At 45.8% G+C, this 24565-nt stretch overlaps 1 protein-coding gene across 1 annotated transcript in view; it reads right to left on the bottom strand.

Moving 5' to 3' along the window:
* The window catches only part of LOC141055618 (solute carrier family 49 member A3-like), an 88996-nt gene that overhangs the window by 47116 nt on the left and 17315 nt on the right, over positions 1–24565 (bottom strand). Inside the window, exon 2 of the mRNA XM_073552262.1 lies at positions 10747–10905. Within this exon, the coding sequence (XP_073408363.1) occupies positions 10747–10905 (159 nt within the window). The remainder of the gene's footprint in view (positions 1–10746; positions 10906–24565) is intronic.

The raw sequence follows: 24565 nt of genomic DNA, 5'->3' as shown, positions 1-24565 counted from the left end.
CTGGTGTCTTGAAGGACAATTGATGAATGAAGCCCTACCTATCAGGCTTTTATACCTTTTCTGTGGGGTTTGGTTGCCAACTTTTTTGGATGAGTTGATACTTTGTTGAGCATGCTCAGACCAAAAAACGGATCCAGCCGCCGGGTCCGGCGCCTATAGGCTTCCATTATAAAAAAAAAACTGGATGATGCCGGATCCGGCATTAACTGGTTTTGTGACGCAGACAAAAAACATTACATGTAACGTTTTTTCCAGACACCGGACCGGCAATTTTTGCAGGATCCGGCAAAAGCTGGACACACCGCGTGCCCATGCGGCGCCAATGCAAGTCAATGGGGGAAATACCGGATCCGGCGATAAACAATGCCGGATACGGTTTTAAAATTTTTCGCCGCAGGCCACCGGATTACAAAAGCCTGAAGTGTGAAAGTGGCCTAAGTTCATCAGAGCAGCATGATGTAGGTAGAGAGACTCTGATTCCAGTGATGTATAACTTACTGGGCTGCTTGAAGTCATTATGGTAAAATCCCTGCTGCAGATCTAGCAGTTCTCTGAATGCTGAGCTGTGTATAACCCCACCCAAACCACTGATTGGCATCTTTCTGTGTACACTGTGCATAGTTGTGTGGGCGGGGTTATAGAGAGCTCATGAATATGGAGGACTACATGGCAGCAGGTTTAATAGACCTCTAGTGATACTCTCCAGCAATCATTTTATCAAATCTACAGCAAGTTACTACAGACTGTGTATTGCCAAGGAGCATTGGTTACAGACTGTGTACAGCCAGGGGGGCAATGTTTACTACAGACTGTGTACAGCCAGGGGGGCAGTGTTTACAACAGACCGTGTACAGCCAGGAGGCATTGCTTACAACAGACCGTGTACAGCCAGGGAGCATTGCTTACAACAGACCGTGTACAGCCAGGAGGCATTGCTTACAACCAGGGCTGTGGAGTCGGAGTCGTGGAGTCGGAGTTGGTGCTCATTTTGGTGGAGTCGGAGTCGGAGTTGGAGTCGGTATAAAATGGACCGACTCCTAAAATATATAATAAATTGGGTACAGTAATTCAATGCAGGATGTGCTGAATATTTTTTCATAGGAGTTTGGGAAAGTTATGAAATGTCCTATAAATGGCTGTTATATTCCTGATCTAAGGATACATTCACACACAGCGTTTTTCCTGTGTTTTTTGAGGATACGTTTTTCAGCTGCAAAAGCTGATCATCTTTTTAAAAAACTGCATCACCTGAAAGGTTTTTGAGCTCATAGATAATGTTTTCAATAGCAAAAGCAGATTAGAAATCTGCTCTATCTATCCATTTATCCATATCTGTCTATCCATATCGTATCTGTACCAAAAAGAATGAAAACCGGGTAGTACACAATATATATTCTGTTCTATCTAAATATCTTGATTATTGGATCATAAAAATGATTAAATGTCTGAGGTTCACATTGTACTACAATAAATTTTTCACTTAAATATAAGCAATATGTGTGGGAGTCGGAGTCGGAGTCGTGGAGTCGGAGTTGGAGTCGGAGTCGGTGTAAGGGAAATTGAGGAGTCGGAGTCGGAGTCACAGGTTTGGCTTACCGACTCCACAGCCCTGCTTACAACAGACCGTGTACAGCCAGGAGGCATTGCTTACAACAGACCGTGTACAGCCAGGGAGCATTGCTTACAACAGACCGTGTACAGCCAGGAGGCATTGCATACAACAGACCGTGTACAGCCAGGAGGCATTGCTTACAACAGACCATGTACAGCCAGGAGGCATTGCTTACAACAGACCGTGTACAGCCAGGGAGCATTGCTTACAACAGACCGTGTACAGCCAGGAGGCATTGCTTACAACAGACCGTGTACAGCCAGGAGGCATTGCTTACAACAGACCGTGTACAGCCAGGGAGCATTGCTTACAACAGACCATGTACAGCCAGGGAGCATTGCTTACAAGAGACCGTGTACAGACAGGAGGCATTGCTTACAACAGACCGTGTACAGCCAGGAGGCATTGCTTACAACAGACCGTGTACAGCCAGGAGGCATTGCTTACAACAGACCGTGTACAGCCAGGAGGCATTGCTTACAACAGACCGTGTACAGTCAGGAGGCATTGCTTACAACAGACCATACACAGGGCATACACAGAATGCAAAAACACAAAAATATCAATTCTATCTATAGATACAGGAGGTCAATTTTACAAGCACAAGTTATGAGTCAGTGCAAAAGTCTAGAGCGGGGAGGGGGAGGAGGTAGCAGCTACGTCAGGAGTGGGAAGATAAATGCAGGGACAAGAGACCTCCTGTTTCTACAGAGCAGAAAAAGAGAATGATTAGCTGGGTAGAAAGGGAAAATGAGCAATTGTAAGTGCACAGTGCTATGTAATATGATGATTGCAATATATTAAGGGGATAAAAACTTTGATGCTTCCTTGAAAAGTGTTTGCTGTCAGTGCATGAAAACATTTTTATTTGATCTACAATGTCAAATCAATTTGTTGTGTGTGTCCCAGTAACAGTACATACAATGATGTGGCTCATTAGATCATATCGAGATTTTTAACTTGTGCACATTTAAGTACACTTTACATTCTCACAAGCGTGATTGCCAAGTAGGAACAGTAGGAAAACATGTGGATATGTGCCCAGTGGACATAAGAGAAACAACTGTGCTTTTTACCCAATCATGCAGTACTAAGGGCCTGGGGAGATACTTTTGTAAGATGGCTATTTCCAGACTTGTATAAAGGTGGCCATTGTAAGTGTAATTACATACATGTCAACTCATCAAGTTTTAGGCTGAGTTCACAAGTGGCGTTTTTTTCGCGTTTTCGCGGCGGTTTTAAACGCGCAATTTTGCCGCAAAAAATAAGCATCCCATGCAATCCTATGGGATTCCGCAATGCTGTGCTAATGCTGCGTTTTTTCCCGCGGCGGAATCCCTTCGCAGTAAAAAACGAAGCATGCTCATTAATTTAGCGGAATCACGGTGATTCCGCCCACATAGGGATGCATTGTTCTGCTTACTTTCCGCATGTGGCTGTGCCCACCATGCGAAAAGTAAGCAGAACATTTGCGGATGGTACCCACGGTCCGGAGGAGAGGAGACTGTCCTCCGGGCTGTGGGTACCATATCCCTATAAAAAATAGAATTAAAATAAAAAATATTGTTATTCTCACCTTCCGGCATCCCGCGCAGCCTTCCCGCCTCTCTCCACGCTCCCGGTCCCAGTAATCCTTTGCGAGAATGACTGCGATGACGTCGCGTTCTTGTGGGAGCGCGACGTCTTGCGGTCATTCGCGATGACGTCGCAGGAGCGCGACATCTCGCGGTCATTCGTGCAAAGGATTACTGGGACCGGGAGCGTGGAGAGAGGCGGGAAGGCTGCGCAGGATGCAGGAAGGTGAGAATAACAATATATTTTTTTTTTTTTATATTTTTTACATTTTATCTTTTACTACTGATGCTGCATAGGCAGCCTCAATAGTAAAAAGTTGGTCACACTAGTCAAACACTGTGATTGACGAGTGTACCCAACCTGTCAATCAGTTCTCCAAGCGATGCTCCAGATCGCTTGGAAACCGCTAGCATTCTGCAAGCTAATTACGCTTGCAAATCGCTAGTTTTTCCGCAGGAAAATCGGGGGAATTTAATATGCGATTTTCCCGCGTAATGGAATTCCGGAATTCTCGCTGTAACTTCCGCGAGAGTTCCGCTACGTGTGAAAGTAGACTTACAGGGATTCCGTCTGTTTTCACCGTCACTCGCCCGGTCGCCATTTGTGCCATAGCTATCACCCTTCTCTAGGGTTCCACAGAAAATAATAGCAGTCAGTAGAGAAATGATTCTTCATATCCACAGAACTTTGTTTTCTGTTTGATGACCGGGAGGGTAGATGAAAAGTGACAGATCTCGCACTGCACATGGAGGGCTGCTCTAATAGACCTATACATTGAAGGCAGATAGAGAGTGACAAACCCCACACTACATTTGGAGGGCAGTTAGAGCGTGACAGACCCCACACTATGGAGGACAGATAGAGTGTGAAAGTCCCCCCCACTACACATGGAGGTCATGTAGAGAGTAACAGACACCGCACTATACATGTAAACTTGATAGAAAGTGATAGACCTCACACTACACATGTAGGGCAAGTATAGTGTTACAGACCCTGCACTATACATGGAGGGCAGGTAGAGAGTGACAGACCCCACACTACACGTGGAGGGGGTGTAGAGAGCAAAAGACCTGCACTACACATTGGCGGCAGGTAGAGAGAGACACACCTTGTACAGTCCATGGAGGACAGTTAGAGAGTAACAGACAAGCATTAAACATAGAAGGCAGGTCAAGTATGACAGATCTTGAGCTACACATGAAGGGCAGGTAGAGAATGACAGACCCCACACTACAAATGGAGGGAAGGAATAAAGACTCTGCACTATACATAGACAGCAGGTAGAAGCCTACAGACTTCACACTATACATGCAGGGTAGATAGAAAGTGACAGAGCCTACACTACACATGGAGGGCAGGTAGAGAGTTAGTGTAAATCCTGCACCATACAGTGGGCTCCACTTGCACAAGGGAGCTCCAGCTACATTGTATGTATTCTGCAGTGTACAATCCTTATCTGCCTATTTCCATGTTCCAGTGTATACACATTTTGCTTCATTTTTGATGTGCCTGACTGTGCTGTATGTTACATAGAATTTATGCATGGGTAATTTTGAACTATTCTATAAACTTAATTTCAGCTCACCCAGTTGCTCTATGCTCATCCACCTGGGACTCAGACACTGGCCTCGCCCTGGCATCACATCAAGGATAATAGAAAAAATTGGAGTCCGGCTCCACAGGACTGGATTTTCATTGTCTTTTTATTTTTCAAAAGAAATTATAGTGCATACAAAAGAAAATTTTAATGGTCGACATGCACTAAGCAGTCTTTACTCATGACTCACGAAGCAGTCTTACTCAGGACTAATGAAAAAGTCCTGCGGAACTGAATATCTTGAATATAACTTCTGCTATGATGTTGTGGGATAATAATCCAGGTCAACTCTTTTTCTTCCCCATCCTGTCCTGCGCTATATGCAATGCAGGTGTTATGCTGAAGCACCATATTATGGGTGTTGTCATGGGAATTCCACAACAGAATGGAGCCAGAAGATCACGGCATCTGGTTACACGTACATTTGCGCTGGTTAGAACAGCTTCACCTTCCTAATACCAGTTTAGGTTTTCCTTGCCCTGTTCTTGCAAGTGTTAAACAGTCCCGTTTGTCTCCTAGAGCTCTCAGTCCTGAGTTGTCTTAGCTGTTCTGAGATCATCTCTCCCTTCTGGTCTCCTCTAAACTTCAGTTGTTGCCAGTGATAGCTTGCAACTCCCTGGTTTGAGGCTGGAGGAGTGAGCGGAGAAAGGAGCAGGCATTTGGAGTTGTTTCAGCAAAATATCTGCATGTAGTTGGTTTGGGTGCGCATCTCCCAGTCTATTCCCATTTGGTTTGCCTATAATTCCCTATTTCCCACTCGATTGAGTGTTTTTGTACAATTGCAGTTTTCCTTTATCCCTGTGCATTTCTCTTCTTTGTCTTTATGATAGAGCAGGACTAGCATTCCTGCTATCCTTCTCACTAGTCAGGGTGGTACTTAGGGTAAGAGAGGGACAGAAATATGATCGCCGCACAGGATGAAAGTACCCATCTAGGGACATTAGGAACCCATCTAGGGGCGCTAGGAAGCTCAGGGAGGCGCAGGGCTACTATTAGAGGAGCCCCATTGTATCCTTTACTAGTGGAATAGCTTCCTTTCCCTTCTGTCTGGCCTTGCTTCAGGTAGAAGTGTGACAGGTGTATTACATACCACTATGCGTGATAATATATCACATGGGCTTTATACTTGATGGAGTATCAACTGTATTTGTTATATGATTGTTATGCTTTTTGTTTGAAGTTGAGTTAGGGTACTACCTTATTTGCCGATGGCAGAGTGCCAACACTCTCTCAATTGAGGTCAAAACAACTGAAACATCATATGCTACACAGTTGTTATACTATCCAAAATGTCCAAATGCATTGATATGTTAGCATGGACTATTAGAGGTTTAGGGGATCCTACTAAAAGATGTGCACTATTCTCCTATTACGTAATTATCAACCAGCAATAGTTTTCTTAACTGAAACGTGTATGGAAAAAGAAGAGACACATTTAATACATTGTTCATGGATGCCCTATGAATACCCTTCAGTGTTTTCACCACATTCAAGATGTCACAGCTCCTTCCCTATCTCTACAGCTAGGGGGCGCCATAGCTATTCCTGCTCCCCAGATTACTTATTAGAGTTTAAGAATACACAACACACACAAACAAGGGAATACATATAGGGATAAAGGAAAATACCAATCACACAAATATGCAGTTACAAACAACAGAGTGGAACACCAGGGAGTGAAGGAAATATAAAAAAAACAAAATGGGAGAGGATGATGGTAAGCAAACAGACAAAACTCCAACCAACAGTGTTTAGAACAATACTCCAAACCCCTCCTCAAACAACAAGGAAAATATGTTAAATTGTTGGTTATGGTAGCTAAAGTAAAATTTTCAGTGTCACCCTGAAATTGACATTTTCAGAGTGCTACAGTAAATTTTTTTTCCACTTTAAATTTTTATTATTTTGTGTTTTTACTAATTTGTCGTAACATTGATGTGAACAACTTTTTTTTTTATGTCAACATTTTTATTGATTTTACATATTATGTAGTATAAACTATTACAACTATTTTTTTAACTATTTTTGTATCAAAAATGAAAATTTATGCACCTTACACAAACATATAAAACATTTACACCCCATTAACATCATAGTGCAACCCTTCCCCCCTCCCTCCAGTGTAATCTACAAGTAGTTCACGGTCAAAAGAGTAAAATTGGTTTACAGTTAAACAATTATCTATTGTGCTTTTACCTTCAGGTGAATACAAATATTTTGGGGTTACCCACTCTAGAGCAAGCAACGTACAACTGTCCATGTGAAAAACACGGGCTCTCCAAATTAATGTCGGCTACTTTAAGTGGTTGACATGCGTGTGGTCCTTGCGTGTTTGCGTGTGTGTGTGGTGTGCATGTGGTATTTATGGGGTGGTGCTGTGGTATTTGTGGGGTGGTGTTTGTGTTGTGTGTGTCTAGAGTGGTCTGGTATTTGTGTGGTGTGTTGTGGCATTTGTGTGGTGTTGTGCTTGTGGGTTGGTGTATGTGTGCTGTCTGTGTGATGTTTGCATGGTGTTTGTGTGTGGTGGTGCGGCCCCTTTAGCACTGACTCTTTGGCGCCATCGTTATAATCCATCCCTGTCAGTCTCAACTGTTGTTTTCCCCACTCAGCACTTTTACTTTCACCTTCACATTTCTCCATTATATGTATAGGGCCTAACTTCGGGGGCCCCACTCTCATGACGGGGGGGGGGGGGGCGAGATTTAACGTGCGCAGTATACTGCTCCTGTGGGTGGAGAGGGGACGTTCCAAATTTCACCCAAATCGGCCGAGAGCTGTGGATTTGTATAGAGCGGACTGCTACAGATTTTGAGATTTATATACAGTATATAAAGATAGATATATACAGTGGGAAAGTCACCACTAGCTCGTCATGCTATCGCACACATACAAAACACAGTCAGCGGTAAGCCCGGAAGCCAGTGTGCCCGTAAAAAGATGCAATACGTCGGAAAAAGTGGTGGCAAAACAAAGCAAAAATAAAAAACGCCACAGATGTCTATCAAATTGCAAAAACAAATATATATATATATATATTAATACAAGGACATTAAAGAAAAAGATACATAAGTTAAACAAGATCAACACTTAAATAATTATAAAGTGAAAAGTGCAAATATACCATGACGAGTTAGTGGTGATCTTTTACCAGGAGGAGCAACGGAGCTTCAGCCGCTACCATAGCAACACTTACTTGCGATTACCGGATGTGATGACAGGTCTGTCACTTGGTACCGGATATGACTTTCCAGGGCTTTGTTATTATGGCAACATACATAGAGTCTGTGCATAGGAGGTGACGTGTTGGGGTGACTCTAATGCGCCTGACACTATTTCCCGGTGGTAATTCATTTTCCACTGGGTTAGCGGTGACACCTTTTCGGTAAGGCCTGTTTCACACATCTTTTTTTTCCTCAGTTAAAATCCGCTAAAATGGCGGACAACGGATCCGTTCCTCTACTGTCCACAACGTTTGGCACTGGACTGTTGTTTTAACGGATCCGTTGAAGGAAGAATGTTAAAGAAATGCTGCCTGGGGAGGAGAGAGAGAGAGAGATAGATAGATAGATAGATAGATAGATAGATAGATAGATAGATAGATAGATAGATAGATGGCGGATCCGTTTTTTTTGCAAAACGGCGGATCTTGACTGATTTGAAAAGACTGATGTGTGAAATAGGCCTAATTAATAAAGGTTAACTATGACGCCACCCAAGTCGTGTCTTGTGTACAATCGATACATTCTGCACAGATTGACAAGATTAATGCAATTAGGTTATCCTCTTACTATTGGTCCTTGCTTATATATATATACACCCTATCTGGCCAGTACCCAACCACCCCTGGACAAAACATTTCAGTGTGAAACGCGCGTCGGGTGTGGTGGGTCCCCCGGGAGTGCTTTGTAGGCAACTATGCTTCTTCTTATGCACATACACTTGTATGAAGGATATTTACTATTTGGCGCATACATGTGATTTCTTATGGCTTTTCTGTCTGTTGCTTGCAACTCAGGGCATATTTTTCCACATTAAATGCTCTATTTTGGCAACTTGTGCTATCACCTTTCTTATGTGCCCTGTAATGGAAATAACGGGTGGTGAAGAAGAAAATTAGTGTTTTTCTGTGATTTATTGTTATATAGCATCTTTTGATTGACAGTGCCCTCTGTGCATAGTTACATTGAACTAACTTTAGTCTATTATATTTATATGCATGGTATTTTTACGTGTATGATCTTTTAAAGTCGCTTACTGGGTCACCCACCTCTTCTTTCCTGTACTTGTGGTACCTGCCTGGTTTTTTAATATTTTATGATTTTTCTAACAAAGATTATGCCTAGTTTAATATGGCCTTGTGTGAAGTTTTGCTGTTGGGTGGTTCGTGAATCTCCTATTAAAGTACATTACATGAATTCATGCTCCTTTGGTATGTGATATATCTGTGAGAATAGTCCATGACTTGTTTGGAATACATTGCTATATAAGGCTAGTTTCACACTAGCGCTTTTGAGCGCAGCGACGGCCTGCGCACGGCCGCCGCTAAGCCCCGCCCCCTGCCGCGCCTCCGCCGGTAGCTCCGCCTACCGGCGCATGACGCTGCATGCGTCCTGCGTCCCCTATCTTTATCACTGGGGGCGCAGGCCGTGCGCAGTATGCGTTTGGCGGCGCATGCGTCCTTTTGACAGTGCGCCGACCTGTGCCAAACGCAACCTGCTGCAGTTTGGTTGCGCCGGCGCACCGTCAAAAAGGCGCATGCGCCGCCAAACGCATACTGCGCATGGCCTGCGCCCCCAGTGCTAAAGATAGGGGACGCAGGACGCATGCAGCGTCTTGCGCCGGTAGGCGGAGCTACCGGCAGAGGCGCGGCAGAGGGCGGGGCTTAGTGGCGGCCGTGCGCAGGCCGTCGCTGCGCTCAAAAGCGCTAGTGTGAAACTAGCCTTACACATCTTATTCCCTTTAGGGCCTCATTAAGACGCCCATGTTCCATAGATGTGTCATACCTGTATTTTTCAGTTTGGACTCACGACGTACTCAATATAGTCTGTGGGCACATTAGCATGGCACGGTGGCTCAGTGGTCAGCATTGTTGCTTTGCAGCGCTGGAGTCCTGGTTTCCAATCCCACCAAGGACAACATCCACAAGGAGTTTGTATGTTCTCCGCGTATATGCGTGGGTTTCCTCTGTATACTCTGGTTTCCCACACTCAGAAGACATACTGATAGGGAATATAGTTTGTGAGTCCCAATGGGGACAGTAATGATATTGTCTGTAAAGTGCTGTGGAATATGATGGTGCTGTATAAGCAAAGCAGCATAATAATAATCCTTCTTTATTTTATAAACGTCTCATTTTTATATAATTTCAGAATCAAAATCACCCATTCAGACTAAATAAGGATAGCGCACTGATGCCATAATTGTTACTGAGCTTTTTTCAGGGCTCATTCATGCGTCAGTGATTTTTCTTGTGCAAAAAAAACAGGTCCGAGTTTTATCACTGTTTTCATCACAGTTTGGTCAGTGTGTCAGTTTTTCCCACCAGACTTTGGTCCAAGTTCCATCCGATGAGAAACTAAATAGTAGAAAAAAGGATTCTCTATCTTTTCTTATACATCAGTCCGTGAAAAACGCACAGTACTTGGATGGCATCCGAGTGCTGTCTGATCTTTGTTAATTGACTTGTATGTACAAAATTATGCACATGTGAATGGCCACATTCACTATCACATGTATGAGTGAGACTAAAACAGATGGCTGAGTGAGGCTTGATGGATAGAAGAAGATTGGAAATTTTCTTTGCATATGAGAAAATCATTTGTTGCACAGATAATAAAAATTAATACAGAAAAATAATCAATGATAAAAAGCTCTATTTTTTGTTGTACAAAAAAAAAAAAAAAAAGGAATGAGGTCTCACAGTGACTCACAGATATACAAAGAACATTTAAAAAGAACTTACAGCATAGTTCAGGCCCAATGTGTCCAGCAGCCAGGATGCAATAAAGCCCATTGGTATCGATATAATTAGGTACACAAGGGACAAGTAGTTGATCGTATCCAGAGAACACGTTAGATTACTGGCAGCCAAATCGGCAACGGGAGCGAAGCTGATCCACAACTGAAACAAAGAAGAAATGTTATACTTTAGAACTGATCGTGAAATAAGAAAAAAAAAAGAGCAAAAGAAAAGCTTTGAAGACGAGATAAGTCCCTTATAGATTACTGAAAAGACATAAGAAAAGTGGAGAACCCAGATAAGGGCTCATAGAAACTGCCCAATTATACAGTGGTAATAAGGGATTACAATGAGATCAGTACAGATTGTCATAAAGAAAGTCAGTGATCTGCAATAAGATGAGACCATGCAAATTAGGAAACATGCTAACCAGGCAATAATAAAGAGGAAGAAGTATAGGACATAGTACATGACACATGCTTCATAGACCACACAAGAAATCTAATAGATACTACTGGGCTCAGACATTGTATCAATGCAGAGAGCACAAGACTACTGGGTCCAGGGATTGTCTGTAGCTGTCATGTATGGTGTAACCGCTGCAGCCTGTCAACGAAAAGAGCAGCGAAGAGACAAGGCTAGAACAGTGATATGTAAACAGTTCTGCTTTCATTACTTGTCACCGCCCCAAGCCAAAGAATACAAAATGTAACTATGGAAAACCCCACTGACATACATCTAGGAGAAACAGCAGTTTCTACACGGATTCTTATCTGGTTCACTTTGCATCAACAAGATGCTGCCACCACCATGTTTCACAGTTGGGATGGTGTTCTTAGGCTTCCAAGCTTCTCCCTTTTTCCTCCAAATGTAACAATTGTCATTATGCCCAAAAAGTTCAATTTTAGTTTTATCAGACCACATGATGTCTTCAAAAATTAAGGTCTTTGTTCCTGTGTGCATTTGCAAACAAATCTGGCTTTTTTATGTTTTTTTTTTGGAGTAATGGTTTCTTCCTGGTAGAGTGGCCTTTAACCCCTTTACTCCCAAGGGTGGTTTGCAAGTTAATGACCGGGCCAATTTTTACAATTCTGACCACTGTCCCTTTATGAGGTAATAACTCTGGAACGCTTCCATGGATCCCGGTGATTCTGACAATATTTTCTCGTAACATATTGTACTTCATGTTAGTGGTAAAATTTCATTGATATAACTTGCGTTTATTTGTGAAAAAAATGGAAATTTGGCAAAAATTTTGAACATTTTGCAAATTTCCAACTTTGAATTTTTATGCCCTTAAATCACAGAGATACGGCACACAAAAAACTTGATAAGTAACATTTCCCACATGTTTACTTTACATCAGCACAATTTTGGAACCAACATTTTTTTGTTAGGAAGTTAAAAGGGTTAAAAGTTGACCAGCGATTTCTCATTTTTACAACACCATTTTTTTTTTTTAGGGACCACATCACATTTGAAGTCACTATGAGGGGTCTATATGATAGAAAATACCCAAAAGTGACATCAATCTAAAAACTGAACACCTGAAGGTGCTCAAAATCACATTCAAGAAGTTTATTAACCCTTCAGGTGCTTCAAGGATTTTTTTTGAATGTTTAAAAAAAAAATGAACATTTAGCTTTTTTTCACAAAAAAATTACTTCAGATCCAATTTTTTTATTTTACCAAGGGTAACAGGAAAAATTGGACTGCAAAGGTTATTGTGAAATTTCTCCTGAGTACGCTGATACCTGATATGTGGGGGGGAACCACTGTTTTGGTGCATGGCAGAGCTCAGAAGGGAAGGAGCGCCGTTTGACTTGTTCAACGCAAAATTGGCTGAAATTGAGATTGGACGCCATGTCATGTTTAGAGAGCACCTGATGTGCCTAAACAGTGGAAACTCCCCACAAGTGACCCCATTTTGGAAACTAGACCCCCCAAGGAACTTATCTAGATATGTGGTGAGAACTTTGAACCCACAAGGGCTTCACAGAAGTTTATAACGTACAGCCGTACAATTAAAAAATCATATTTTTTTCACAAAAATGATCTTTTCACCCCCAATTTTTATTTTCCCAAGAGAAACAGGACAACAAAAGTTATTGTGCAATTTGTCCTGAGTACACCGATACTCCATATGTGGGGGTAAACCACAGTTTGGGCGCATGGCAGAGCTTGGAAGGGAATGAGCGCTGTTTGACTTTTTCAACGCAGAATTAGCTTGCCGCCATATCGCATTTGGAGAGCCTCTGATGTGGCTAAACAGTGGAAACCCCCCACAAATGACACCATTTTGGAAACTAGACCCCCTAGAAACTTATTTAGATAAGTGGTGAGAACTTTGAACCCCCAAGGGCTTCACAGAAGTTTATAATGTACAGCCGTACAATTAAAAAATCATTTTTTTCACAAAAGTGACCATTTCACCCCCAATTTTTTTTCCCAAGGTAAACAGAACCCCAAAAGTTATTGTGCAATTTGGCCTGAGTACGCCAACACCCCATATGTGGGGGTAAACCACTGCTTGGGGGCATTGCAGAGTTCCAAAAGGAAGGAGCGCCGTTTGACGCAAAATTGGCTGGAGTTGAGATCGGGCGCCATGTCGCGTTTGGAGAGCCCCTGATGTGCCTAAACAATGGAAACCCCCCCACAAGTGACCTCATTTTGGAAACTAGACCCCCCAAGGAACTTATCTAGATGTGTGGTGAGCACTTTGAACCCCCAAGTACTTCACATAAGTTTATAACTTAGAGCCATAAAAATAAAAAAAATATATATTTTTTTCCACAAAAATGATATTTTTGCCCCCAATTTTTTCTTTTCCCACTGGTAACAAGAGAAATTGGACCCCAAAAGTTGTTGTGCAATTTGTCCTAAGTAGGCTGATACCCCATATGTGGGGATAAACCACTGTTTGGGCACATGGCTGAGCTTGGAACGGAGCACCGTTTGACTTTTTCAATGCAGAATTAGCTGGAATTGAGATCAGACGCAATGTTGCGTTTGGAGAGCCCCGATGTGTCTAAACAGTGGAAAACCCCCAATTATAACTCCAACCCTAACCCCAACAGACCCCTAACTCTAATCTCAGCCCTAACCCTAGCCCTAACCCTAGCCCTAACCCTAACGGGAAAAAGGAAATAAATACATCTTTTTTAATTTTATTATTTTTCCCTAACTAAGGGGGGGTTTGAGTTAATATTTGTGGCGAGTTTGAATGTTTGGCAGCTGTCACGCGCTAAAAGACGCTTTTTATTGTAAAAATAGTTTTTGCATCACCACATTTTGAGACTTATAATTTTTTCATATCTTGACCCACAGAGACATGTGAGGTCTTATTTTTTGCGGGACGAGTTGACGTTTTTATTGGTACCATTTTCGGGCACATGACATTTTTTGATCGCTTTATATTCCAATTTTTGGGACGCAGAATGAAAAAAAAACAGCATTTCATGAATTTCTTTGGGGGGGCGTTTACACCATTCAGCGTGTGGTAAAATTGATTAAGCGGTTTTATTATTCGGGTCAGTACGATTACAGCGATACCTCATTTATTTTTTTTAATGTTTTGCCGCTTTTATACAATAAAAACTATTTTATATAAAAAATAATTATTTTTGCATCGCTTTATTCTGCAAGCTATAACTTTTTTACTTTTTTGCTGATGACGCTGTATGGCGGCTCGTTTTTTGCAGGACAAGATGATGTTTTCAGTGGTACCATGTGTGATGTACAATGTCTGCAAGATATGTTTTCTGTTGCAATGTGCTAACAAATCCTCCATCCTAGGACATTGTAAACTGTCAGTAGTAGGAATTCCTTCCCCCCCAGGTTTTATCAACCCTGCCACTTCCTCTGGAAGAGCAGGAATGTTAATTAGCTAGACCATCTTCCTCACACCATTTGGCTTCTCTCAGCTGAAAGAGAAAAATGCGGGAAAAAGGTCTTTGTTTGAAATAAAAACTTTAAGAGCCTGCCCTGCGAAAACCGTACCAAGTAGAGATATGAAAATCATATTTCTGCGATCCGAGCAGACCCAGCTTCGCTGTGGTGCCTGTTGCAAAACTCTCGGATGTCCAGAACCTGAGATATGATTTGCGCCCAAATGGACGGTCATATCGCATAGATGTTTGATGTTTTCTTGATAGGCTCATTACGCTGGGTAACATGATACCACTGATGAGTCCATACCAGCTTCTCCCATAAAGTTATAGCTAATCTAAGTTTTGTAGCCAAAACATAACTCGGATGAGAGAGGAGGGATCAACCCAGAATGCATCTCTCCGTGATGTCACAAAGCAAAGCCTATAAGGCCTTCCCTGGGCAAACCAGCACAGAACAGCTGCAGAGTCCGTGCTGACAAGAACTCAGATGAGCGGAAAAGTGCAGCTCCGCCTCCACCCACCTTAAAGCCACATGGTCTGCCTAAGGAACAATATGGAACTGTGAGTGTAATCTCTTTGTTTTCTCCACTTTTATTTTATACCTGTACTGTACATATTTTATGTCTCAATTTTATAGCAACTTTTATCTGTAATCACTGTCCTCTTTCGGAAAATAAATGAAATTATTTAGATCTGTCTCCATGCTCTAAGAATCGAACTATACGCCTTTGATAGATAATCGCTACTAATTCAAGGGGTTTGCCACGGACCCTCTTAATTTAACACTGTGAATTAAGTAACCGTGACTGGTGGCAGCGCGTTGTGTACGGCTATTACGGCTTGCTGGCAGTCTAGAAGGGTCTTATATTGCTGAATAAGGGTCTGCGGCCACAGCATTGATAATTCCCTTACTGCAGAAGCCTAATTGCCGGTTCACAACAGGCAGCCCGTCCGGCGACTAATTATCCTAGGTGCAGTTCCCTGACTGACCTGAGGGTAAGGGGGGCACCGGAGAGCTGCGAGTTCCAAAGTGGAACTGAGAAAGTGGGATATACATAAATCCCCGCAGTACTTGGAAGATTGATAGCAGTGGAGGGGCATCCAAATTAAACTCCCCCTGCGGCAAATTGTAGAGCGAGATTAGCTTGCTGGATATTTTTGTCACATGGTGCCGGTGGTGGGATAACTAAGATAAGCCCCAACGGTGCCTGTGATAGCCGTGTGCCGGCATTGTGTCACGTCCCTCCGTCCGCTGATACACCCGTGTCAGTGGTGGGATTGTGACATAGTGGTGACACAGGGTCCGCTGTCCGTCGCGTTTTGGTGGCAGCGGGACCCCCGTTAGTGTCGCCCGTAAGTAGACGAACGGCGGTGGGCTGTTCGTCACATATTGGTGGCAGCGCGGTGGGATAATCCTAGAGCATTAGTGATTTGGTTTGAGCAATCATTCCTCTCACTAAAAACCTGCACGGTTCCTGCGGGAATCCTGCATCATAGGTTTTGGAGAACAGACTCAGTGGTTACTAGTCCTGAGACATTAGTGTGTACTTGCAAGTATCCCCCTCCCGTTTCTTCGTTTTTCTTTTTCTATCTTTTATTTGGCAACCATGGCGGCAAAAGGAGAACCTTGGTACAACCGGCAGACAAAGGAAGTTCTTGCTGGGTTATGCACGTACCAAGGCCTTGACGCCACGAACAAAAACAGAGCTCAAATGATCGCGGCTCTAGTGCAGCTGGACAACGACCAGAATCCAGCGAGCGCAGAAGTTGGCCCAAGTGGCAATGGGGCTGCAGCAGAGGCTCCACTCCTGAGCGCTGGCCCCACATTCAGCCAGAACGGGGTGGACCCCTATCTGCAAATGGCCTTGGACGAACTCCCCGCCGAAGACAGTGATGGGCGGGTGAGGCTGATCCAGCAATATCGGCAGGAGGCCCAAGCCGAACGTGAGCGCCAAGCTGAGGCTGAGAGGGCCGAGCGTCAAGCCCAGGCTGAGAGAGCTGAGCGCCGAGCAGAGGCTGAGAGAGCCGAGCGCCAGGAGCAGAGGGCCCATGAACTGGAGGTACTCCAGCGGGGTGGGAATGCCCCCACAGCCCGAAGCGGTGAGCCCAGCAGCATCCAGACTCCTAAACCCCGGCCAGAGCATTTTCCCGTGATGGAAAAGGACGGGGACTTGGACACGTTTCTGCGAGCCTTTGAGAAAGCCTGCAGACAGTACCAGCTGCCCAGAGACCAATGGGCAAGGTACTTGACCCCAGGGCTAAAAGGCAAAGCCCTGGAGGCATTTGCTTCTCTTCCGCCAGAAGCCGATGATGACTATGACGCCATAAAGCAGGCGCTGATCGCCAAATACCGGCTGACACCTGAGGTATACCGAAAGAAGTTCCGGCACCTCCAACGTGGCCCACATGATAGCTACAGTGATGTGGTGCAAGGACTCAGGACCCACTTTGACCAGTGGATCCATGGACTGTCCGTTGAAACCTTTGAGCAGCTACGGGACCTGATGATCAAAGACCAGTTCCTGCATCTCTGCCCAGCTGAGGTCCGACAGTTCATCCTGGACCGCGAACCAACGAACGCGGACAAAGCGGCGCAGATCGTCGACAACCACGAGGCCAACCGGAAGCCCGAGACGCGGAGGCCAGTCGCCACCAGCTGGAAAGGGGGTAAGCCAGCAACCAACCCCAATGCCCCAGCTAGCCGTCCCTCCGGAGGCCCAGTCCCTGTTGCCAACAGCAGGCCGGCTACTGACAGTCGCCTGTGTCACCACTGCCAGCGGCCTGGTCACTTCTTTTACACCTGTCCGAATAGGCCGAAGAACCCCCCAGCCAAGGCCCCCGGGCCCAACGCCTCTGTTCTTTTGGTGGGAGGTGTGGTTGGGAGGGCTGATGACAACGTTCAACCAGTTCAGGTGGGGGCCCGTCTTGCTACAGGCCTCAAGGACACCGGGGCTGAACGAACCCTCATCCGTCCTGGACTGGCGGCCCCTGAAGAGTTTGTTGAGGGGAAAACCCTGACTGTCACCGGGATTGGAGGCACCCGTTGTCCCTTGCCAGTGGCACGAGTTTTTCTTGACTGGGGTGCCGGGAGCGGGTTGAGGGAGGTGGGAGTGTCTGAAAACCTGCCCACTGATGTTTTATTGGGGACTGACTTGGGGCGGATGGTTGCATACTACGTCCCTGACACCCTTCCCCAAACTGATAATAAGGGTAACGTTAACCCTGATGATGATGTTGATGTATCTGTGCCGACTGAACCCGTTAACCCTTTCTTTGAAACGGTAGATGTGTCCACAGGTACCGAGGTGCTCAGCCCCGTCACTCTGCGGAGTGAGACGGCTGAGGAACCCCTGGCAGGAGCAAGCAACGGTGCTCAAGAGAATGGGGAGGTGCATGGGGACCATGAGGAAGGTAATGCCATGCAGCTGACCAGTGCCACCGAGGAAGGTAACTGGCCCATAAGTAGCACTGCTCCTAAAGTGTTGGGGGTGGATGGGGAGGGAGAGCCCAGGGCAGCACCAGCTGGTGGGTCTGAAGAAATCCCCAGGGAGACAGCATACATAGCAGCTGTCACACGCAGTCACAGTGCCCAGATCGCAGGTAACGCACTGTCTTCTGGACCCTCTGCTGCTACAGGAGAGACTGAACCAGAGGTGAACCCAGAGCCGGTTCCAGAGGGTCCCAGTAAAGAGGGGACCCTGAAGTCACTTCTGGCAGCCTCCAGCATGGAGTTCCAGGCTGCTCTGCACTCAGATGCCAGCCTGGAGAAATTGAGAGGTCTCGCCGAGACGCCCACCTCCAAGTCTGATAAGGAGAGGGTGTTCTGGGAACGAGGAAGGTTGTACCGGGAGACAGTACCCGGAGATCCTAAAAACGAGTGGTTGAGGGAAAGACAGCTGGTCGTCCCCTATCAGTTCAGAACCGAGTTGTTGCGGATTGCCCATGAGATTCCACTCGCTGGACACTTGGGGATCAGCAAAACAAAGGCACGGCTGTCTCAACACTTCTATTGGCCCAAGATGGGGACAGATGTAACACACTACTGCCGCTCCTGCGCCACCTGTCAAAAAGTGGGTAAGGCGGGGCCTGCTCTTAAGGCTCCCCTTATTCCTTTGCCGGTGATAGAGGAGCCTTTCCAGAGAATCGCGGTGGACATTGTAGGGCCGCTGTCCGTCCCCAGCAGCTCCGGAAAGCGATACATTCACACCGTGGTAGACTACGCTACCCGGTACCCGGAGGCAGTAGCTCTGTCTTCAACCAGGGCAGATAAGGTGGCTGACGCACTGGTGACCATCTTTTCAAGAGTAGGATTTCCCAGGGAGATGCTTACCGATCAAGGGCCCCAATTCATGTCTCGCCTAATGGAGGCTCTCTGTGAGAAAATGCAGGTGACGCAGCTGGTATCGAGTCCGTATCACCCACAGACTAATGGTTTGTGTGAACGCTTCAACGGTACCCTCAAACAGATGCTCCGCATACTGGTTGAGACCCAAGGGCGCGACTGGGAGCGGTACCTCCCACACCTGCTGTTCGCTTACAGAGAAGTTCCGCAGGCCTCGACCGGGTTCTCCCCCTTCGAGCTCCTGTATGGCAGGCGAGTCCGGGGACCCCTTGGGTTGATAAGAGAATCCTGGGAAGATGAGCCAAACCCCACAGAAGTGTCCATCGTGGATTATGTCATGCGCTTCCGTGACAAGATGCAGACCTTGACGCAGTTGGTGCATGACAACATGACGCAGGCTCAGGCTGACCAGAAGCACTGGTATGACCAGAACGCCCGGGAGCGGACCTACCAGGTGGGTCAAAAGGTGTGGGCGCTGGTCCCTGTACCAACGGATAAGCTTCAGGCAGCCTGGGAAGGCCCGTACGTCGTCCACCAACAGCTCAACCCGGTCACATACGTGGTCACGCTTGACCATGCTCGGGGTAGGCGCAAGGCCTTTCACGTCAACATGCTGAAGGCGCACTACGAACGTGAAGCTTGCGTCCTACCGGTCTGCAATCTGCCAGAGGATGGGGAGGAAGATTCCCTCCTGGACATGCTGGCCCAGGCCAAGGCCAATGGGTCCATTGAGGACATGGAGATAAGTGGTTCGCTCACCGTGTCCCAGCGGTTGCAGTTGATGGCCACCCTGGAACTCTTCCGGCCCGTGTTCACCAACCGTCCTGGGAGGACAGAGTTAGCGGTTCATGAGGTGGACACCGGGAATCATGCCCCATTACGGCGAACACCTTATCGGATCTCTGAAACGGTGCAACAAGTCATGCGCCAAGAGGTCGATGAGATGTTAAGGCTGGGAGTGATTCGACGGTCAAAAGGTGCGTGGGCTTCACCTGTAGTCCTCGTGCCTAAAAAGGATCGAACCACCCGGTTCTGCGTGGACTACAGGGGGCTCAACGCCATCACAACCTCTGATGCCCACCCGATGCCGCGCATCGAGGATCTGCTCGAGCGGTTGACAAACGCCAACTACATATCCATCATGGATTTGAGTCGGGGATACTGGCAGATTCCCCTGAGCCCTGAGGCGCAGGAGAAATCCGCCTTTATCACCCCCTTTGGACTGTACGAGTCCACGGTCATGCCCTTCGGCATGAAGAATGCCCCTGCCACTTTCCAGCGGATGGTCAACCACCTGCTTCGGGGACTGGAGGAGTATGCAGTGGCGTACTTAGACGATATTGCCGTCTTCAGTTCCACCTGGGAGGAACACCTTCAGCACCTCCAGGAGGTGCTCAAGCGTCTTCACAAGGCAGGCCTGACCATCAAGCCGGGGAAGTGCCAGATAGGCATGCGCAAGGTCCACTACCTGGGGCACCGGGTAGGCGGGGGTTCCATGAGTCCGGAGCCAGGAAAAGTGGACGCAATCGTGTCCTGGCCCACCCCCAGGACCAAGAAACAGGTGAAGTCCTTCTTGGGCACTGCAGGGTACTATAGGCGGTTCGTACAGGACTATAGCGCCCTTGCCAAACCCTTGACTGACCTCACCAAGCAGAGGCTACCCCAAACAGTCAACTGGACAGATGACTGTGAGGCGGCTTTCCAAGCTTTGAAAGCAGCCCTGTGCAACTCTCCAGTGTTGAGAGCAGTCGACAGCAGTCGCCCGTTTCTGGTACAGACCGACGCCAGCGAGTTTGGCCTCGGTGCTGTGCTTAGCCAGGTCGACTCGGGGGACCAAGAGCACCCCGTGTTGTACCTGAGCCGGAAACTTTTGCCGAGGGAAGTGGCATACTCGACCATCGAGAAGGAGGGTCTGGCCATGGTGTGGGCACTGCAACGTTTGCAGCCCTACCTGTACGGGCGCGCCTTCACGGTGGTAACTGACCACAACCCTCTGAGCTGGTTGCACACAGTGTCGGGAACCAATGGAAGATTGCTCCGCTGGAGCCTTGCCCTTCAGCAGTATGACTTCACTGTAAAACACAGGAAGGGCAGTGAAAACGGCAATGCCGATGGGTTGTCCCGCCGGGGCGAACCCATTGAGGTGCGCATGGCCGATTACCGAGAGGTAATGCCTCCTTAGCGCCCTCTTAAGGGGGGAGGTGTGATGTACAATGTCTGCAAGATATGTTTTCTGTTGCAATGTGCTAACAAATCCTCCATCCTAGGACATTGTAAACTGTCAGTAGTAGGAATTCCTTCCCCCCCAGGTTTTATCAACCCTGCCACTTCCTCTGGAAGAGCAGGAATGTTAATTAGCTAGACCATCTTCCTCACACCATTTGGCTTCTCTCAGCTGAAAGAGAAAAATGCGGGAAAAAGGTCTTTGTTTGAAATAAAAACTTTAAGAGCCTGCCCTGCGAAAACCGTACCAAGTAGAGATATGAAAATCATATTTCTGCGATCCGAGCAGACCCAGCTTCGCTGTGGTGCCTGTTGCAAAACTCTCGGATGTCCAGAACCTGAGATATGATTTGCGCCCAAATGGACGGTCATATCGCATAGATGTTTGATGTTTTCTTGATAGGCTCATTACGCTGGGTAACATGATACCACTGATGAGTCCATACCAGCTTCTCCCATAAAGTTATAGCTAATCTAAGTTTTGTAGCCAAAACATAACTCGGATGAGAGAGGAGGGATCAACCCAGAATGCATCTCTCCGTGATGTCACAAAGCAAAGCCTATAAGGCCTTCCCTGGGCAAACCAGCACAGAACAGCTGCAGAGTCCGTGCTGACAAGAACTCAGATGAGCGGAGAAGTGCAGCTCCGCCTCCACCCACCTTAAAGCCACATGGTCTGCCTAAGGAACAATATGGAACTGTGAGTGTAATCTCTTTGTTTTCTCCACTTTTATTTTATACCTGTACTGTACATATTTTATGTCTCAATTTTATAGCAACTTTTATCTGTAATCTCTGTCCTCTTTCGGAAAATAAATGAAATTATTTAGATCTGTCTCCATGCTCTAAGAATCGAACTATACGCCTTTGATAGATAATCGCTACTAATTCAAGGGGTTTGCCACGGACCCTCTTAATTTAACACTGTGAATTAAGTAACCGTGACTGGTGGCAGCGCGTTGTGTACGGCTATTACGGCTTGCTGGCAGTCTAGAAGGGTCTTATATTGCTGAATAAGGGTCTGCGGCCACAGCATTGATAATTCCCTTACTGCAGAAGCCTAATTGCCGGTTCACAACAGGCAGCCCATCCGGCGACTAATTATCCTAGGAGCAGTTCCCTGACTGACCTGAGGGTAAGGGGGGCACCGGAGAGCTGCGAGTTCCAAAGTGGAACTGAGAAAGTGGGATATACATAAATCTCCGCAGTACTTGGAAGATTGATAGCAGTGGAGGGGCATCCAAATTAAACTCCCCCTGCGGCAAATTGTAGAGCGAGATTAGCTTGCTGGATATTTTTGTCACATGGTGCCGGTGGTGGGATAACTAAGATAAGCCCCAACGGTGCCTGTGATAGCCGTGTGCCGGCATTGTGTCACGTCCCTCCGTCCGCTGATACACCCGTGTCAGTGGTGGGATTGTGACATAGTGGTGACACAGGGTCCGCTGTCCGTCGCGTTTTGGTGGCAGCGGGACCCCCGTTAGTGTCGCCCGTAAGTAGACGAACGGCGGTGGGCTGTTCGTCACACCATGATTACTTATATTCGTCTTTATGATCGCGTTACTGCACTTTTTGTTTGGCGGTATGATGATAAAGCATTGTTTTTTGCCTTTTTTTTAAGGGGTTCATTAATAAAGGGGTTATCTAGCTGAACAGTTTTATAGGCGGGTCGCTACGGACATGGCGATACTGAATATGTATACTTTTGTTTTCTTTTTTATTTACATAAAAAAAAATTTGTTGTTGATTTTTTTTTTTTATTTATTTAGGAATTTTTTATTAATTACTTTTACACATTACTTTTTTTTATTTTTTACTTTATTATACTGTCACAGGGGGAATAGTACAATAAAGTGTCAGATCGCTGATCTGACACTTTGCATAGCACTGAGTCAGATCAGCGATCTGACAGGCGCTGCAGAGGCTTTCTCAGTGACTGCTCTCAGCAGGCACTGAGGAAGCCACCTCCCTGCAGGACCCCGAAGGCTCCCGCGGCCATATTAGATCCGGGGGCCTGCAGGGAGGACACCCTCGGAGCATCGCGCTGCTCCGAGGGTCTTAGGGAAGCATGCAGGGAGCCCCCTCCCTGCGCAATTCTTCCCTGTGTCCCCGGTACACTACGATCATGTTTGATCGCAGTGTGCCAGAGGTTAATATGCTGGAGGCGGTCCGTGACCACCCCTGGCACATAGTGCCGGGTGTCCGCTGTGATAATCAGCTGACACCCGGCCGCGATCAGCGGCGCTCCCCCCGTGAGCGCCGCTGATCGTGTGTGACGTACTATTCCGTCCATGGGACTTAGGTCCCAGGTTACATGGACGGAATAGTACGTCCAATGTAAGGAAGGGGTTAAGCACATGTTAATACAGTGGCAAATATTAATAATTATGGTAATCCTAGCTGACCTAAAATGGAAAAGGTTAATTCTGATTTCATGTCAGATACTGAGAAAAACATGCATATGTGTCTTTTTATATAGTGTATGGAAACTTCTGGTTTCAACTGTAAATATACTTTTCAGGGAGGCAGGTATATCCCAACAGATCCAGGTACCTACTGTATGCCTAAAAATCCTTACATGTAACCCTGCCTGGCCACAGAAGTTGGCAACTTCAAGATAAGCCACGTAAAAGTCATCTATCCCTGGAAAAAAAAAATTGTATTTCCTCTAAATAAATGCACGTATGACAAAAAGGTCCGCTATGAGAGGGTAATCACCAGATATTGATGCAGTATATACTATATACAGTACAGTATTGTGCAGTGTATATATAGTTATATACAATACCAGTGTCTTGTGTGATATATATACATAGGTATACTATATACAGTACTGGTGTATTGTGTGGTGTACATAGTTATACTATATACAGTACTGGTATATTGTGTGTTCTACATAGTTACACTATATACAGTACTGGTGTATTGTGTGGTATACATAGTTACACTATATACAGTACTGGTGTATTGTGTAGTATACATAGTTACACTATATACAGTACCGGTGTATTGTGTGTTATACATAGCTATACTATATACAGTACTGGTGTATTGTGTGGTATACATAGTTATACTATATACAGTACTGGTGTATTGTGTGGTATATATATTTACACTATATACAGTACCGGTGTATTGTGTGGTATACATAGTTACACTATATACAGTAGCCGTGTATTGTGTGGTATATATAGTTACACTATATACAGTACCGGTGTGTTGTGTGGTATACATAGTTATACTATATACAGTACTGGTATATTGTGTGGTATACATAGTTACACTATATACAGTACAGTTGTATTGTGTGTTATACATAGCTATACTATATACAGTACTGGTGTATTGTGTGGTATACATAGTTACA

The sequence above is a fragment of the Dendrobates tinctorius genome, unplaced genomic scaffold (genome assembly GCF_039654945.1).
Source record: "Dendrobates tinctorius isolate UK_male_01 unplaced genomic scaffold, ASM3965494v1 ptg000189l, whole genome shotgun sequence".
In the NCBI taxonomy this organism is placed as follows: Eukaryota; Metazoa; Chordata; class Amphibia; order Anura; family Dendrobatidae; genus Dendrobates; species Dendrobates tinctorius.
Note: the sequence above shows the minus strand (reverse complement) of the source record. Positions and strands in the feature narration are given on the sequence as shown.